The sequence below is a fragment of the Muscardinus avellanarius genome (assembly GCF_963383645.1).
Source record: "Muscardinus avellanarius genome assembly, chromosome: 10".
NCBI classification, from domain to species: domain Eukaryota; kingdom Metazoa; phylum Chordata; class Mammalia; order Rodentia; family Gliridae; genus Muscardinus; species Muscardinus avellanarius.
In genome coordinates, this window is record NC_137796.1 from 2,291,754 (window position 1) to 2,308,705 (window position 16,952).

Consider the following 16,952-nt stretch of genomic DNA (forward strand, 5'->3'; position numbering starts at 1 on the left):
GAGCTGCTCCAGGCACGAGGCACCGGCGGCACCTGGGCCGGCGGCGAGCAGCCCGCAGCGTTTGCACGATGTGTGATGAGTTCACCCCTCAATCCCAAACCTTTCCTCAATGGATTGACAGGAGGGCCAGTGATGGCGAAACTTAAGTGGGGAATGGAGTACGAGGGCTACCTGGTATCTGTAGATGGCTATATGAACATGCAGCTTGCAAATACAGAAGAATACATAGATGGGGCATTGTCTGGACGTCTGGGTGAAGTTTTAATAAGGTGTAATAATGTCCTTTGTATCAGAGGTGTTGAAGAAGAGGAAGAAGATGGGGAAATGAGAGAGTAGAGCCTTTTGTGGGGAATTTTTAAATATATATTTCTAGATAATAAAGATGTTTGTGTTTTTTTTAAAAAAAAAGAAAGGATCTGGGTTATAATGAATGGAACCAAGTCTGTGACCAGGCCCTTAACCCCCAGCAGGCATAGCAACAGCTTTGTAAGGGACGGGGGAAGAGGCTGTGTCTCTGGCCTGGCTCGATGGGCTCTGCAGAGCACGATGTTAGCATTGACAGGATTCTTCGCTAGAACTGAAACTGAGTCCCAGGACTGTGAAGATCACAAAGCCTCTGGTTTGCTTAGCCTCTGCCTACTAATATTTATAGCATTTGATATTGAAATCAATAAAATCTTTTGAAATATTTTCAAAAAATATTCTCCATGAAGTCATATGCAGGAGAACAAGGGTAAACGGATCGTGTTAACACACATTACATATATCAGAAAGTATGGGTATGCATAGCTTTTGCAAAAACACTTCCTAACGTAGGGAGGCGATGGGCAGCGTTTTGCCGTTTCGCAGACCCATTTCGTGTCTGGTTTTCTGGGAAGCGGCCGCCCGTGGCGACGCTCACGTTCCCTCCGCCGCCGTGTGCCACGTTGCTCACGAAAAACGAAAAATCCTGCCTGTGCAAAGGTACAGAATCAGAAAGGCGTGGAGTACTGACAGTCGTGCTGGGTATGCGTCCTAATACTACACCAACACTCAACGAGAGGCCGTTCTGAGAGATCGTCCGCCCCTGGAAGCCGACATCGCATCGAGGACACTTGCAGTCTGGTCCGCTCATACCCATGGGTCTCCCCTGCACCCTGGGGATCCCGGCCCGCGTGGCTTTGTCACCGGGTCGTTTGGACAGTGTTGCCTCCTGACTCACGCAGCTCTTCCAGACGATGACTCGTACCGTCTGTGTTAATGCTACGCTCTTTAGAAATATCTCCATGTAGCCGGGTGTGGTAGCACATGCTTGTAACCCCAGTACTTAGGAGGCTGAGGCAGGTGGATCGCAGGTTCAAAGCCAACCTTGACAAATTAGCAAGGTCCTCCGCAAATTTAGTGAGACTCTGTTTCCAAATAAGAAATAAAAAATCAGGCTGGGGGTTTAGCTCAGAGGTCAAATGCATCTGGGTTCCATCCCGAGTGCCATAAAAATAAATAGATTAATTGATTAATTAATAGAAATATCTTCATGTTGCCGGGCATGGTGGCGCACGCTTGTAATCCCCACGCTCGGGAGGCGGAGACAGGAGGATCGCGCAGGTTCAAAGCCAGCCACGGTGGCTTAAGAGACCCTGTTTCCAAATAAAAATATAAAACAGATCTGGGAGTGTAGCCCGGAGGTAGAAGGGCTTCCAGGAACCCCAGTACCACACAAAAAAAGAAATATCTTCATGTATTGGGATATGATCAAGCCCGCAGTGATTGATAGCAGCTTCCAAAGTCCTAATAAATTTTTGAGCCAGGTGTGGTGGCACGCTCCTGTAATCCTAGTACTTGGGGGTCTGTGACGGGAGGATTGGAGGTTCGAGATCGGCCTCAGCAACCTAGCAAGACCCTGTTCCAAAATTTAAAAAAAATAAAAAGGGCCAGGGGAAGGGGAAGGAGGTGTAGCTCAGAGGTAAAATACCTCTGAGTTCAATCCCCACCACACACACACACACACACACACACACACACACACACACACACATTTAAAAAATGGCTTACAAGCATAAATGCTCACCTGTAACTTTATTCTCGGGAAAGCCTCTGCTCAGGGTGGCAACTGAGGGACCAAAGTTGGTCTGTTGCTTGTCCTTTCAAGTGAGTATTTCATGAAAAAGTGGATGGTTCAGCCGCACCTCCAGCAGCCAAGCACTTTCCCGGAGATGTCCAGATTGGAGAGATGATGGCAGGCGGCTGTGGGCCTCATGCTCTGTGCACCCCCCACTCCACTGCATGGAATACTAAAGGACACAAGCCCGGGGTCGGCAGTATAATAATCACAATAATCACACTGCGCCATCAGACATTTCTGCTTTTACCTATAAGCATGTGGCATCCAATACGCAAATGCAGCTCCCGATACGCCTTGGTGCCGTGGCCTGGACCCGTGCTGGACATCAGCCGGCGTCTCCGCTGTCCGTGCAAGTACTGACCTGTGGAGAAGGCAGAGAGCCCCTCATACTGTGAAGACAGGTGGCCCCCTGAGTCCCCTGAAGAGGCCCAGACACCCTCAAGGTCCAGTGATCACAGGATGAACCACCGAACTGGGTTACGAACACGGGTTCCTCTCTGTTTTCTCTGTGAAGAAAGGGAAGACAGGGAAGCAGGGAGGTGCAATAGTACTGCAGTAGACACGGGACTCCAAGTCCAAGGCCAGCTCCCAGACCTCAGGACCCTCCCGTCTGGGTGCAGAGAGCCACTAGGCACTGAACGAGCCTGGTCTGCGGAGGCCCTTCCATGCCTGCCAGGGAGCCCAGCCTCTGGGTCATTTTCCCCTAAAATGTTCAGTCTTTCAATGAGGGACCTCTCTGGGGTTTCGAAACCGGACACAATACGTAGATGTCAGCACTCCTGTGGTCTGAGGCTCAGCTCCTGCGTGGGCCGTGATCTCAGCAGGAAGGCCCATGTCTCCCCACGGGGGCCGAAGAGGATCTCATGAAGTGGGTGTTTATAGAGTCTGGGTAGATTTATGGGAACCAAGGAAGAACGGGCAGCATCAGGGACTAGGGACAGGGAGGTGTCACCACCTGGGCTGGAACGGGCAGGGGAGAGGGCTGCAGCCAGGTAAGGAGGGCGGACAGGAGACACCTGCCTCTCTTTTCTCCCACCCCCCAATCTGCTACCAGAGTCTGTCATTCGCTAATACAAACAGGAAGCAGGAAGTCCAAAACAGGAAGTAGGAACTAGGGAGCCGATGTGTGCTGTCATGGCGTCCAGGGTGGGCAGCCTCCTGGGGTATGGAGAGACCCGAAGGATGGATCTGGAGGGCCAAACGGAGATTAACCAGTGCCACTTCCAAGGAACACTGTCAAAGTACAGTAGGTCGCCATGTCCCTGTAACGAACCCAGCCAGTCCACGTGACCCTCGGCCTCAGCGCGGCCTCGCCCTGCCTGCAGTCCCCTGGCTTTTCAACGTGGCCGGTCCCTGGCCCTCTCTGAGCCCGCACAGACGTCCAGGCCACGTTATGTTGGCCTCTCCTTACCGTGCCCACACCGACCACTGCTGCCCTTTGCGCCTCCAAGACCTCGGGAAGACGCCCCCGTCCTCGCCTCTACCTGTGGACCAGAGTGCCAAGCAGCCAGACTTAGTAACACAGCAGCAGATGGCGGGGAGGACCCTTGCTGGGCGACATGCTGCTGCCCTGTCCAGCGAAGTCCTGGGTTCAAGTTCTAACCTTGGCCAGCCGTGCGTGACTCACCATACCCACCTTCCCGTGCCTCAGTTTCCCTGTCTGTAAAACCGAGTCCTCCTCTCCCGCTCCAATGATGCCCGAGCCCAAGCTCACATCGTGGCCCGTGTCTTCTAGATTTGATGGTGCCTGGGAAGCACCACATCCGTTTTTCTGACAATCTGACTCGCTGTGCACCCACCCTGCTCTCATGGGGTCAGCAGATGTGAAATTCTGACGGCACACTTAGAAAATTCCCCATCTGTTTTTCGGCAACCCATGGGGAATCGTTTGCCAAACACGTGTTTTTACAAACCGGGGCTACTTCACCAACTTGCGGAGCGGATGCATCCACCTTACCCTCCTCGCGGGACTTCCGGGCGAGCTGTCTGTGGGGAGAGGGATGCCAGGCTCCGGGTAGAGGGAGGGAGGCCGTGAGTCTCTACCAGCACGAGGGCTGTGCTGTTGCCAGAGGGGGTGGCCGAGAACACGCAAAGCCATGCTTTACTAAAAATATAGCCGCGTCACATGTGGCGCTAATAGGACACACAACTGGGGTGAGCGGCATCATGGGAAATAGGCCATCTGTAATGTCGGGCCAGCGGCTGCGGCGGGAGGCCCCGAGCGCTGTCGGCTCGCTCCTCCAGGTAACAGTCCAGAGCACCGGCCAGCTGCTCTGGCGTGGCTGATGAATTCAGGATGATGAATTCATGGTGTGTGCCACCACGCCCAGCTCTTTTGTCTAATTTTTTAAAACCAGGGTCTCGCTAATTTGCTAAGGGTCTTGCTAAATGGCTGAGGCTGGCCTCTACCTGCTCTCCTCCTGTCTCAGCCTCCCAAGTACTAGGAATACAGACAACCGCTGCTACAGTAGCTCAATAAAACACTTATTAAAGTCAAATGATAAAGACAGCTGCACCAAGGGGGAATGAACATTCTCTGTACTCCCCCACGTCAGGCCTATGACTCTGGTTTTCCATGTATTCCAGGAGGCAGGCAACAATCCGAACAGTGAGTTTTACAACATTTTTATCAACTCGAAAAAAAATCCCTGTACCTACACGCATTCGTTCTCCTTTGCCTTGTTCTTTGGAGATGAGGGTGCACTTAACACACAGGTGGACGGAGCCGCGTGGATCCCAGCGTCCGCTTTCTGTCTGCGTCCCTCTGACTTCGACTCTTTTTTTTTTTTTTTTTAACTGGCTGTGTTTCAGGAGAACTGAATAGAGGGCGCGAGAATTCCGCTGCTTTTGCGGAGCGTGCGGGGTTCAGCGTTTGGACACACCTGGGTTCAGGAGCCTCTCCCTCCACTAGAGGGCGTGGTATCGGTCGCCGGGCTGGCCACCTTTGGGCCTGGGCCCTGGCCCGGTGGTGTCTCCACGGAGCTGGGGAAGGAAGCTTTCCTCCGCGGCCACCTGCAGGCTGTATGGAGTCAGAGGCGGGCTGTGCAGACAAAGAAAATACTGTGCTTGATGATGACCAGGACGAGGGCGACCACAGGCAGCCACTGGATGGCTTCGCCCCGAGGACATCGCACGCGTGTCTTATTTAATCCTCGCATTGGCCTTCCCAGGTGGGCCTTTCTCTCTGCCTGGTCTTACAGAGAGGGAAGGCTGGAGGAGGAACTTCCGTGACTTGACTTGTCCACGGAATCTCTCCCAGCCCTGGGATCCGGGTGGCGGGCTGTTTGCAAGGAGGTGGAAGGCCATCCATTTGTGGGACACTATTTGGGATGTGGGGGTCAGGGGAGCCCTCTGGGAAGAGGTACCCTTGGAGCCCAGATCTGAACGGCAGGAAGAAGCCAGCCACCAAGGGTTCTGGAAGGAGAGCATTCCAGACCGCCGTGGTCGCAGTCCCAGGGGCCTCCCACGGGTGGGGTCCCTGTGGTCCCCCCGAGGTCCCGGGGCCAGTGAGTCGCCTCTGGAGCCACATGGCAGCTCCTGCCTCCCCCGGGCCCTGATTGGCAGGGTTCTGGGTGAGGCTGCACCTGGATGTAATTTCTCCCTAGTGTTAATTGGCAGGGGGTGGGTGAGGAGAGAGAAAACAAAACAAGGCTTCGAAGCCCGGCCGCTCCTCACATTAGCAGCAGGCCCTGGGAGCCCAGGCCGGGCGGCTGGGAGGGGCTGACAGCTCATCATGTCCTTAAATCAGACTGATGGGCCCCGCGGGGGTGCGGGCACCCCAGAGCATGCCTCCCCACTGCTCACCAACAGCTCGTCCATTTAAAGACTTTTTTTAATGTTTTGACAAAACACCCCTCTCCTGAAATTTCCGAAATTAGCAAACACTGAGCTCTGAGTCGCAGAAGGCCCCTGGTAAGCGTCCGCAGTCTACATTTGCTAGGCTGTGCCCTCCTGCTCCAGAGACGGGGAAAGTGGTTGATGTTGTGGAGAGGCTCCGATAACCCCAGCCCCCAGTTCCCTTGGGCCTGAAGCTCCGGGCAGCCCCTGGGCACCCTGCAGCCACTTCTGCCCCACCTGGGTGCTGGGCAACCTCCGGGGAACCACCCCCTACATTCCTAGTGTCTGCTCTGGGCCAGTAATTCCAGTTGCTGCCAGGACTGGCGGAGCAGACCTCCTGCCTCCAATCTGGCTGCCAGAGCTCCAGCGGGGCCGGCCTCAGGAGGCAAGTGCGCGGACCAGGCAGGCCCGCCCGCAGCAGCGTCTGTGGGCCACCCGTTGGTCCCTCCAAGCTGGCAGGGAGTTCCGTTGCTGTCCTCTGCAGGGCCCCGATGGCCTGAGCTTATCCAGGGTCCCCGAGGGGTAAGTCCCACCTCCCTTGAGGGAAGGAGGAGCCCAGAGCAGATGTCAGAGTCCAGAAGGTTCTGGACTTGTGGACAAGGATCAAGGCCCAAACTGCCTTTGACCACTGCGCTGGGTGTCTGCGACCTCCGTCTAGCCTGAGGGCCACGGGGTGCAGGTGGGCTGTGGCCGAGAAGGTCGTCTGCCCCCGGACTGCGTGGGAACGGAGGCCGCACACCTCGGGGTGGGATGAGCCGCGCAGAACGGGGGCAGGAGATGGCCACTCCTGACTGGTGGGCACGCTGTGTGGAGGGTCTGGGGGCTCTCGAGTGACCTGCCATCTCCTCAGACCTTTAATGTCATGAGAAACAAGTAGAGAGAGTTTAAAATTCAGACAAGAGACGGGCTCCAGCAAACGACCCAAGGATGCACCTCAGACCCTTGGAAAATACGAGCAAACTAACCCAAGCCAGCAGAAGGCAGGACACAGGTGAAATCGGGGCAGAAATCGGTGGAATGGGGGCTAAAAATGCAAAAGAGCGATAAAGCCAAGAGCTGGTGTTTTTGAAAGATGAACAAGATTGATTAACCCGTAGCCAGCGTAACCAAAAGAAAGATACAACTCCCCTTAATTACCAAAGTAAGAGATGAGGAGCCAGGCATGGCGGTGCGCACCTGTGATCCTGGTACCTAGGAGGCTGGGACAGGAGCATCACAGATTTGTGACCAGCCGCAGCAATCTCATGAGGCCTTCCACTGCTTGATGTGACCTTGTTTTATTAATTAATTAATTTATTTATTTATTTTTGGTGTACTGGGGTTTCTGGAAGCCCTTCTACCTCCGGGCTACACTCCCAGACCTATTTTATATTTTTTTTAAATTTGGAAACAGGGTCTCTTAAGCCAGCGCGGCTGGCTCCGAACCAGCGCGATCCTCCTGTCTCTGCCTCCCAAGCGCGGGGATTACAAGCGTGCGCCATCCACGCCCGGCTGTGACCTTGTTTTAAAATAAAAAAAAATAATAAAATAGATCTTGGGGGATGTAGCTTAGAGGTAGAGTGCCCCTGGGATCAATCCCCAGTACTACCAATAAATAAATAAATAAATAAATAAATAAATAAGAAGAAATTACCACAGACAGCATAGAAATCCAGAGTATCATCCGAAACTTTTGAAAACTTAAGACTCCAATAAACTGGAACATCTACAAGAAATTGACACATTTTTAGGCATATCTAACCTACCTAAGTTGAACCAACATGATATAGAAAACCTAAGCAGGTCAGTAGCAGGCAAAGAGAGTTGAGCAGCGATAAAAAGCCTTCCATCAAAGAAAAGTCCAGGTGTGGATTCCTAGCTGAATGCTACAAGATCTTTACAAAAGAGCCCAATGGTTCTCAAACTATTCTATGAACTATAAAGAGATGAAATACTTACAAAGTCATTGTATGAAGTCAGTATCACTTTAATACCAAAGCCAAATAGAGGTAACTCAAGAAAACCAAACAGGCCAACATCCCTGGTGAACATAGATGCAAAAATTCTTAATAAAACACTAGTGACACCATTCAAAACCATATAGAAAATGGTGCGCCATGACCGAGTTAGTTTTACTCCAGGGATGCAGGGCTGGTTCAAACAAGCACAAATCAGTAAATGTAAATTACCACATAGGACGGAGGCTGAAAACCACCTGATCATCTCAAGAGGTGCAGAAAAAGCTTTTGACAAAATCCAACAGCCATTCATGTTAAAAAAAATATACTGAAGAAATGAGGGGTAGAAGAAACTTACCTCCACATCAGAAAGGCAATATACAGTAAACCCAAAGCCAGCGTCATGCTGATGGAAGAAGACTCAAAGAATTTCCTTTGAAATCAGGAACAAAACAAGGATGTCCACTGTCGCCCCTCCTTTTCAATATAGTGCTTGAAATTCTAGCCAGAGCAATAAGGCAGGAAAAGGAAATTGAAGTAGTACGCAGGAGAAAAGTACTGAAATTATCTCTGCAGATGACATGACCTTTATACTTAGAAGATTAAAAAAAAAAAAAACCCCAACCAGAAGACTTCTAGAGCTGATAAACAGATTTATCCAAGTAGCTGGATATGAAATCAACTTTAAAAAAAAAACACTAGGTTTTCTACACACCAGCCATGAATTGACTGAAAAAGAAATCTGGAAAACAATTCTATTTACAATATATTCAACAACAACAATAATAGAAATACTTAGAAATAAATCTCACCAAGGACGTAACAAGAACTCTACAATAAAAATGGTTATAAAACAAGAGAAAAAAACTGAAGACGTCCTTAGAAGATGGAAAGACCTCTCAATTTTATTTATTTGGAAACAGGGTCTCGCTAGGTTTGATGAGAGTCTCACTACTGCTGAGGCTGTGCTCCAACCTGCGATCCTCCTGTCTCTGCCTCCCAAGTACTAAGATTACAAGCGTGCTCCACCAGACAGTAGGAATCCCGCGGTCCTTGGTCCTTGGCCGTTTAGAGCGGAAGCATGGATTCGATGAATGGACCTCTTCAGGGTTTGGGAGGGTTTTGTCCTATCTGGAGCAAGTAGCCATGGCTTGGGGGATTGTGGTCCTTCGTCTCCAGTCTTTTCCCCCGGACTGCGAGCTGAGCTCCCCAGCTCAGTCCACCACCTGCCTTTTCTGGGGGGCTGTTTATGGACCGGTTCTTCCCACTGCCCGGCCCGCTCAGCTGCCAGGGCCCTGTTTTCTGGGGACCCGCAGGGAGACAGCTGCTCGGCCATCCAGCCGCTTGGGTGACAGCTCCAAGCCCTGCCTGTCAGGTGCAACTCGACAGCCCCTGCTCCCAGCCCCTTCCCTGGCTGCCTCTGAAGTGCAGCTGAACCCCTGGTGGCGTTCAGATGCCTAGGAAGTCACACCTCTTCTGCTTCTTATCTCCCCAGCAGCCTTTGAGCGGGGACACCTGGGCACCCACAGCCTCCTGCCGAGGGTGGCCCCTGGGTGACCTCACGGCTTTGGGGAGAAGACAGCTGTGTCTGCCAGGACTGGAGGAGGCGGCTTCCCTGAGCTCCTCCAGCACCTGCACCTCTGGGGTCTCTCTTCTCACTCCAGAAGGGGCCTCCAGCTTGGCTGCACTTCAGGCACGACCACCACGCCACGAGGCATACTCAGAGACACACGGCGGCAGACTGGTCCCACAGCGTGCCTGGGCACCGCGGGACTTGCTGAGAATGGCACTTGCGGGAAGGTGTCCCAGTGGACCTTCAGACCAGATTGAAAAGGGCTGTGTGTGGTGGCGAACGCTTGTAATCCCAGCACTTGGGAGGCTGAGACAGGGGGGTCGCAGATTCAAGGAAAGGACAGCCTCAGCAAGTAGTGAGACGCCCAGCCACCTACTGAGACCCCGATTCAAGATAAAAACAAAACAGGGCTGAGGGTGTGACTTAGAGCCCAACAAAGAAAAGGGGTGGGCACAAAAGGTTGTACGACACTGTCAACATCACGGGTCACGCCGCCCGAGGCTCTACTTGTCTGCGGCACTCGGTGCCACAGTCAGTGGTCCACCCGCACGACGAGTGTTACACCATGAGCTCTAGGTGTGGAGACGATGGAAAGACGCTTAAAGTGGCGCACGTGTATGTGTGAGCGTGTGCAGAGGTATGTGTGTGCATGTGTGTATAGGTGGGTGGGTGTGAGATGTGTGTGCATAGATATGTGAGTGTGTGTATAGATATGTCCATGTGTGTATTGTGTGTGTTGATGTGTGTGCATGTGTATGTGTGTGAGTGTGCAGACGTGTGTGTCTCTGTATAGTGGGTGGGTGTGAGATGTGTCTGTGTATGTGTGAGTGTGTATAGATATGTAGATGTGTGTGTGTGTCTGTGTGTCTAGATAGGTGTGTGTGCTCACGCCACCCTGCGCTGGCCCTGCAATGTGGCCAATGGAGAGGCCCTCCCACCCCAGCCCTGCCCAGCCCGTCTAAGCTGGAAAAATCCTGCCCGCGAGAGGAGCCCCTATTTAGCGGTGTGTGGTGGAGTCAGCGGCTGCTCAATGGCGCATTCATTCTGAGCTCTCGGTTGGGCCAGGAGAGGGGGCCGGGTGGGAAGAAGAAGAAGCCGAGCGTTGTGTGGGCAGCGGGCAGGTGTGCGGCGGGGCCCCCGGGGACCCGGGGGCCAAAGACGCAGTTGGAGCACGGATGAAAAGGTGCCAGATAGCTGGAGAGCCAGGCCAGCTGCGGGACGAGGTCAGAGTGCTCAAGCATGCATAAAGTGCGAATTTTTCCATAATTATTTAAATATGTGTTAATGAGCCCTAGGACACAGAATATTAAAAACGAAGGAGAACTGGAAGGGGCACTGGGCAAAGCATGTGTGGGGGTCACAGTTCCCCTGCCCATCTAAACTAGAAAATAAGAATGGTCTAAGGGAGAGAGCTGGGCGCTTTCTGCGCCCTTAGATCCGTATGCAGAGAAAGGAGGCTGGATCTTCTCCATCAGAGAAGGCACAGGGCGCAGAGAGAACTCGGGGGCCCGCCAGGGCGGGGAAGGTGTGGATACAGATGCCGTGAGCCCCTGGTTTCCCGTCGCCCCAGACTGGGACCCATCAGAGAGCTGGCCTTTCCTGGAGCTCCTGGCGAGGGAGGGAGACATTTCTGCATTCTGTAGGAGTGAAGAAAATTTAGGAATGATATTTCCACCGTGCTTCTTCCCCAAGCAAGGAAAGGGGAAAAAAAGAAAAAAGAAAGAGAAACCAGTCCAAGGCACCACTGCATACCGTGCCTTCGACGCCCGGGCTTATATTGGCACGGCTACTTCCAAAATAAAGAGAGTAGTGATTTCAGGGTATATTTTTGCTACGTTTCGGAGGATGTTTTGGGCCTTTCATCTCCTTTGAAGGCGTGTCACCTAATTATGCCCCTTTCATCCTGTATCCCCCAGCTGGAGCATGCCAGTCCCGCTATGGCAATCGATTATGACGGAGGGGTTTCCACATTCCGGCGGTGTGGAGAGCCCGGTATTTGTGAATACCTGAATAAACTTCTTTAATCCCCAAACAAACTCCTCCTGAGAGAAACACCTCAAAAGGCCTTTCATGGAGTGTTCAGCTCGCCGGCTCCTGGCCTGTGTGAGCTTCCTCTGCTAATGGTCTCTGAACACATCCCCCACTGTGGCTCGCTGGTCTACCGAGGTCCCCGGCATTAAAGGGGAAGCAGGAAAAAGTAACGCAGCCGGTGCTGGCAGGAGCTCCTGGGACAGGTCGGGTTGGAGTTGAAAAGAAGTACACATGGATGGAGTGTTATGTTCTTTCCACCATTTTTTAAAAGAGACCCTTCTCTAGGCCATGTTTCCAAAGCAAAGTCATCCGGAGCTGCGCACGTGGGTGCGGTTCTGGCCACATGGAAAGCAGGTTGCTGGAATCGTAAGGAAAGTCCTAGTTGGCTTTTGGAAGACTCCGAGTCGAACTGAAGAAGGAGTCTCTATTTTTGAGGTGACAGTGGGCGCACCGAGACCACAGGCTCCCGAGGGCTTTGACACGCAGCCCCGCTGCCAACGGCGAGGCTGAGGCTGGAGCCCCGGCCTCAGAGGGACCGGGCTCTAGAGTGCCAGCAGGAGGCCCACTTAACTGCACCAAGGGTCCCAAGGTCGCTACTCCCCGTCTGCCTGCGTGTCCTTATCGCCAAGGTGAATGGATTGGACTGAGCCAGAACTTTTCACCTGTTCCAAGTGCCAGGAAACCCACTTCTGGAAGCTCATCCTGTGGGAAAACCAATGACCAAGAGACCAGTGTTGGGGAGAAAGAAAGGCTTTCTCCAGTAGCCAAAGGATGGAGAAGTCCACGCTCACCCATCGACTTCTGGGGTGAGGGGTCACTGACACGGGGCTTTTGTCAGCATCCTCACTGCTGTGACCACCCTTCACACACACAAAAACCTGACCAAAGGATTCAGAGAGAGGAGATTTATTTGCTCACAGTTCTGGAGATTTCGGAGGTCCGGTCCGTGTCAGGCCTGGTCTGTGGAGCTCAAGGTGTGGTGGTGGCCAGAAGGGGAGAGAGGAAGAATGCGAGGGCTCTGCTCTCGCGTCATGGAGGCCCGAGCCAGAAAGCAAGCCAGGGATTCCAAAGACAGCAACAGGGCCCTCAGGCACACCCTCGCAGGTGGCTAGACTCACCTCCTCCAGCCGCACTGTCTACCTAGGTTAGCACCCAGTAAATTTATTCTGATCGATGTATCCCCTGATGGGATTACAACTGCATGACTTAATGATATCAACTCTGAACATTAATGCGTGAGCCCCTCAGGGGACATTCTGTAGCTAACCATACAGATGGGCTTAAAAAGGAGGACTGCTTACGTCTCTCCTGGGGTAGGTGGAGCTCTTCCAGGAACCTGGGCACCACTTCTCGTGTTCTTTTCATGATCTGATGTTTCCAGCCATGGCCCCTCCTAGGTGTTTCTAGTCTTGAACACAGGGAAGAGAGACAAGGCAGGTCTAGGCCAGGTTGGCCCTGTACTGCAGTTCTGGATGAACTGTTTCTCACATGATCCCCAGTTCTACATAAAGAGCGGAGTAGAATCTGACCCACGGGTTAAGGCAGCAGAGGCGGCGACAAGTCACGATGCTGGAGCTGCCCAGCCTCGCCACCCCGTTCTAGTCAGCCAGGGCATCACAGGCCCCAGGGAAGAGTCAGCGCTTTCAGCAAAAGTGGACTTCAAGTCCCGAAAGAGTAACCTAGGCAACCCACGCGTCAGAGAGCCGGTAAAAAACTAATAACGCATCGTCCGGACAGTGACCTCCAAGTTACAGAAAGTGAGCAGGCGTGGTGGCTCACACTTGTAACCCCAGTGCTTGGGAGACAGACAGGAGAATCGCAGGCCTGCAGCCAGCCTCGGCAACTTAGAGAGACCCCTGTTTTAAAGTAAAAAGTAAAATAGATCTGGGGGTTTAGCCAAGAGATAGAAAACCCCTGGGTTCGATTCCCCATACCACACACACACACACACACACAAGGCAAGTGACGTTAAAGAATCTATTTAGGTTTTTCTTCAGGAACCCAAGCTATCCTTATTTGCATCAAAGGGGAGCCAGGGCTCCAGAGCCCCGCCCAGTGGGCCTCAGCCTGCTGTCTCCGTACTACCTGGTGGGTGATCCCCGTGGGGTCCACTGCTGCAGAATACATTGCCCGGAGCTCGGTGGTGTCACAGAGCAGCGCTGTTATTTTGCTGTGGTTTTGTGGGTCAGGGTCTGAGGGAGGCTTGGCTGGGAGGTTAGAACTTGGACTGCTGGGCGTGGTGGCTCACACTGGTAATCCCAGCATTCGGGAGGCCGAGACCGGAGGATCGCGGTTCGCAGACAGCCTCAGCTACTTAGCGAGACCCTTTGCAACTCAGTGAGACGCTGTTTCAAAAAATAAAAAAGACTAAAAATAAGGCTGGGGGTGTATCTCGGAGGTGCAAGGCTCCTGGGTTCCATCCCCAGTACTCCAAAAAAAAAAGGTACTTGACTTTCCCTCAGCTGGGGCTGATGCGGGCTGTCAACTGAAACTTCAACGGGGCTATCCGACAAAGTGCGTACCCTGGTCTGTTCGGCCTGGAAGGCTTGGGGGGGGTCAGATTTCTTACTGGGGTGGCCGGCTTCCTCTAGAACAAGAATTTCCAGAGAAGTCACTAGAAGACAAACATTCTGCCAGTGACCTTCTATCTCTCAGGAAAGATCATGTAGAATTGGTGTCAGTTTTTCTTTAAATATCTGGTAGGATTCTCCAGTAAAGCCACCAGGACCTGGATGAGGGTTTTTAAAAAATTATTGATTTTTCTAATAATTATAGGAATATTCAAAATTACCTTTTATATCAGATGAGTTATGATAATTTGTGTTTCTAAACGTTAAAGGACTTCCTTCTGTATTCTGAGAGGTTGGTTTTTTTTTTTAAATCAGGAATGGATGTTGGGCTTGGTCAGAGGTTCATACTGTCTCTATTAGTGGACTGTGCTTTTCTTTTTTCTTAGTTCATTAATGTAATTCATTGCCCTGATTGATTTTCTAATCACCTGCTTTTGCCATTTCAGGACAAACTTCACTTGGTCATGATACATCTTTTTCATATATTGTCAAACCTGATTTTCTAAAATTTTGTTTATAATACTTGCGTCTGTGTTTTAAGGAATACTGAATTGTAATTCTTTTCCCTTTTTTTGGCATTTCTGTGTCTGGCTTTGGAGACTGGGTAATGCCTGCCTCGTGAAGTGAATTGAGAAATGTTCCCTCTTTTTCCATTTCCTGGAAGAGTTGGAATTAATCATTCTTCTCGCCTGTTTTTGAATTCACCAGTGAAGCCCTGTGAGCCTGGGTTTTCCTCTGTGAGAAGATTTCTGACCAAATACAGTTCCTTTGACAGGACTTCTCAGGCTATCTATTTCCTCATGGGTTAACTTTGGTGTCTTTCAAGCCTTTTTTTTCCTGGTTTCACGTTATCTGTAAGACCTGTAGTGATGTCAACATTCTATCAGCAACTTGTGCTTTTCTTTTTTTCCCCTCATCAACTCTGTTAGAAGTTTATCAATTTTATTAATTTTCTCAGAAAATCAGCCTTTGGGTTCATTGATTTTTCTCTGTTCAGAATCCCCCTGTAAAAAGAAGGGGTTTTTCTCTTCCTGCCTTCCCTGCACCTAAGGCATTCCCTCTGAGAATAATCTCGTGCTTCTGCAGGCTATGGCTGAGCTCGGAACAAATTCACCTACTGGCTCCCAGTTTCCGAAAACCCTCAGCCAAGTGCCACGGCGCTGTGTGAGTTTCACATCACAAATTTTTTTTTCCAAAGGCCCTGCATTTCAGGAATGGCAGTGAAGGCTGATGGGTAGGTTTGAGATATTCTTCCCCTGGGTAGGTTTGACATATTCTTCCCCTTCACAAAATGGCTTTAGTGACAGGGCCGTGATGGCAGAGATCTACTTAGTGGTGGGTTTTCCTGTTCTGAGTCTTTCTTTCGTTGCCAGGTGGCCTTGAACAAGCGTGTGCCGGTCTCTCCGTGTCCTTCTCTCTACGATGGCAACCGTGCTAACAGGGCTGGGTGCTTAAGGGCCCCGTGGGACGATAAACGCAAGCGCTTAGCCTAGAATCCGGGACGTGGTAGGCATCCCAGCAGTACTTGCTATGAAAATGTGACAGCCAGGGTTATGGGCTGGGATTCCGTTCCATTCACTACTGGAAAGGAAGAATTTATGGTCTTCCTTTTCTTATGTTGACGTTGGAGCCAACGTTTATTGGTTATAAATGTTAAAGACATAAACCTGCGGCAGCAGCCCACAGACGAGGCTTCTCCTCCAGCATTGTGGGGAGTCCATGGTCACACCTGGCCAAACACTGGGCTCTACGTGCCCAGCACCCGAAATACACTTTAGTTAAGGCACAGAATGCTGCAGGAAGCCCCACGGCCGGGAGGCCGCATCTCAGGAAGAGCACGTGTCCTGGCGTTGGCCCGAGGTCTCCTTCCTGGTCAGCATGTCTGCATGGTGGGGAGGACTGGCCGGAGGAGTGGTGTCCAGGAGTTCCGGCGTGGAGAGGCAGCCTCCACAGTGAAGACCTCCTCCCTGCAGCCTCCCTTAGAACCCCTGCGGGGGGCTGGAGAGGGGGAGGAGAGGCCAGAGAAGGAGGAAGCCCAGGGCGGGCTGGCACCTCCCGGCTGCACTCAGAGCCCCAGGCACCAGTCACAGCTGCGCTCCCCAGGGGCGGGCCCACAGCGCTCGCAGGGGCCAGTGTTTGTGGCTGCATCCAACAGACCTATGGCCACTGTGAAGACACAGAGACAGAGACAGGGACGGGGGGGACAGAGACTCCAGCACACCACAGGGAGACGGCGCAATGGAGACAGAGGGGGAGACAGGGGAGAGCACCCAGGAGGTGCGCGGCCCAGCTCCCTCCACCGCCACCCAGGGCACCCAGAAACACCCTCAGCCAAAATGGGGAGCAGAGCAACTGTGGCCGCTCACTGTTGGGGTGTGGTGGGCCCCAGGTTCCAACAGCAGAATGAGAAGCCCAACACAGACCCTGAAAGTGCTCGCAGGAGTCTCAGGAAACACCAGGCCTGCAGGCACACAGCACAGGGCAGCCTGGGACGTCTCCCTCCCTCCTCTTTCCTCCTCCCTTCCCCCTCCTCCCTCCTCTCTCCTCCTCCCCATCCTCCCTCCTCTCTCCCTCCCTCCCTCCTCCATTCCCCTCCCTCCCTCCTCCATCTTTCTTCCCCCTCCTCTCTCTCTTGCTCCTCCCTCCCCCTCCTCCCTCCTCCATCTTCTCCCCCCTCTCTTGCTCCTCGCTCCTCCCCACCCTCCTCCTCCTCTCCCCTTCATCATGGGCTTGCTCATTGCCCCACTCACCCCCCACAGAGCTTCCCACGGGAAGGGGCTTTAGCTGGGTCCCTGCCGCACACCCTGGACCTGGGCCTGGCATTCCTCGGGCACTCCGTAAATGGTTGTCACTTGAGTGAGTGGCATATTGCCACAGGGGCCAGACCACCATCCCCAGGGTGA

The 16,952-nt window shown here is 52.5% G+C and overlaps 1 protein-coding gene across 1 annotated transcript; it reads left to right on the forward strand.

The window, feature by feature from the left end:
- Positions 1 to 75: 75 nt before the first annotated feature.
- LOC308269153 (small nuclear ribonucleoprotein F-like) lies at positions 76 to 336 on the forward strand (the record flags this gene model as incomplete). The annotated part of the gene is made up of 1 exon (XM_080704361.1): positions 76 to 336. The coding sequence occupies one exon, from the start codon at positions 76 to 78 to the stop codon at positions 334 to 336; it is 261 nt and encodes an 86-aa protein (XP_080560487.1).
- Positions 337 to 16,952: the final 16,616 nt, after the last annotated feature.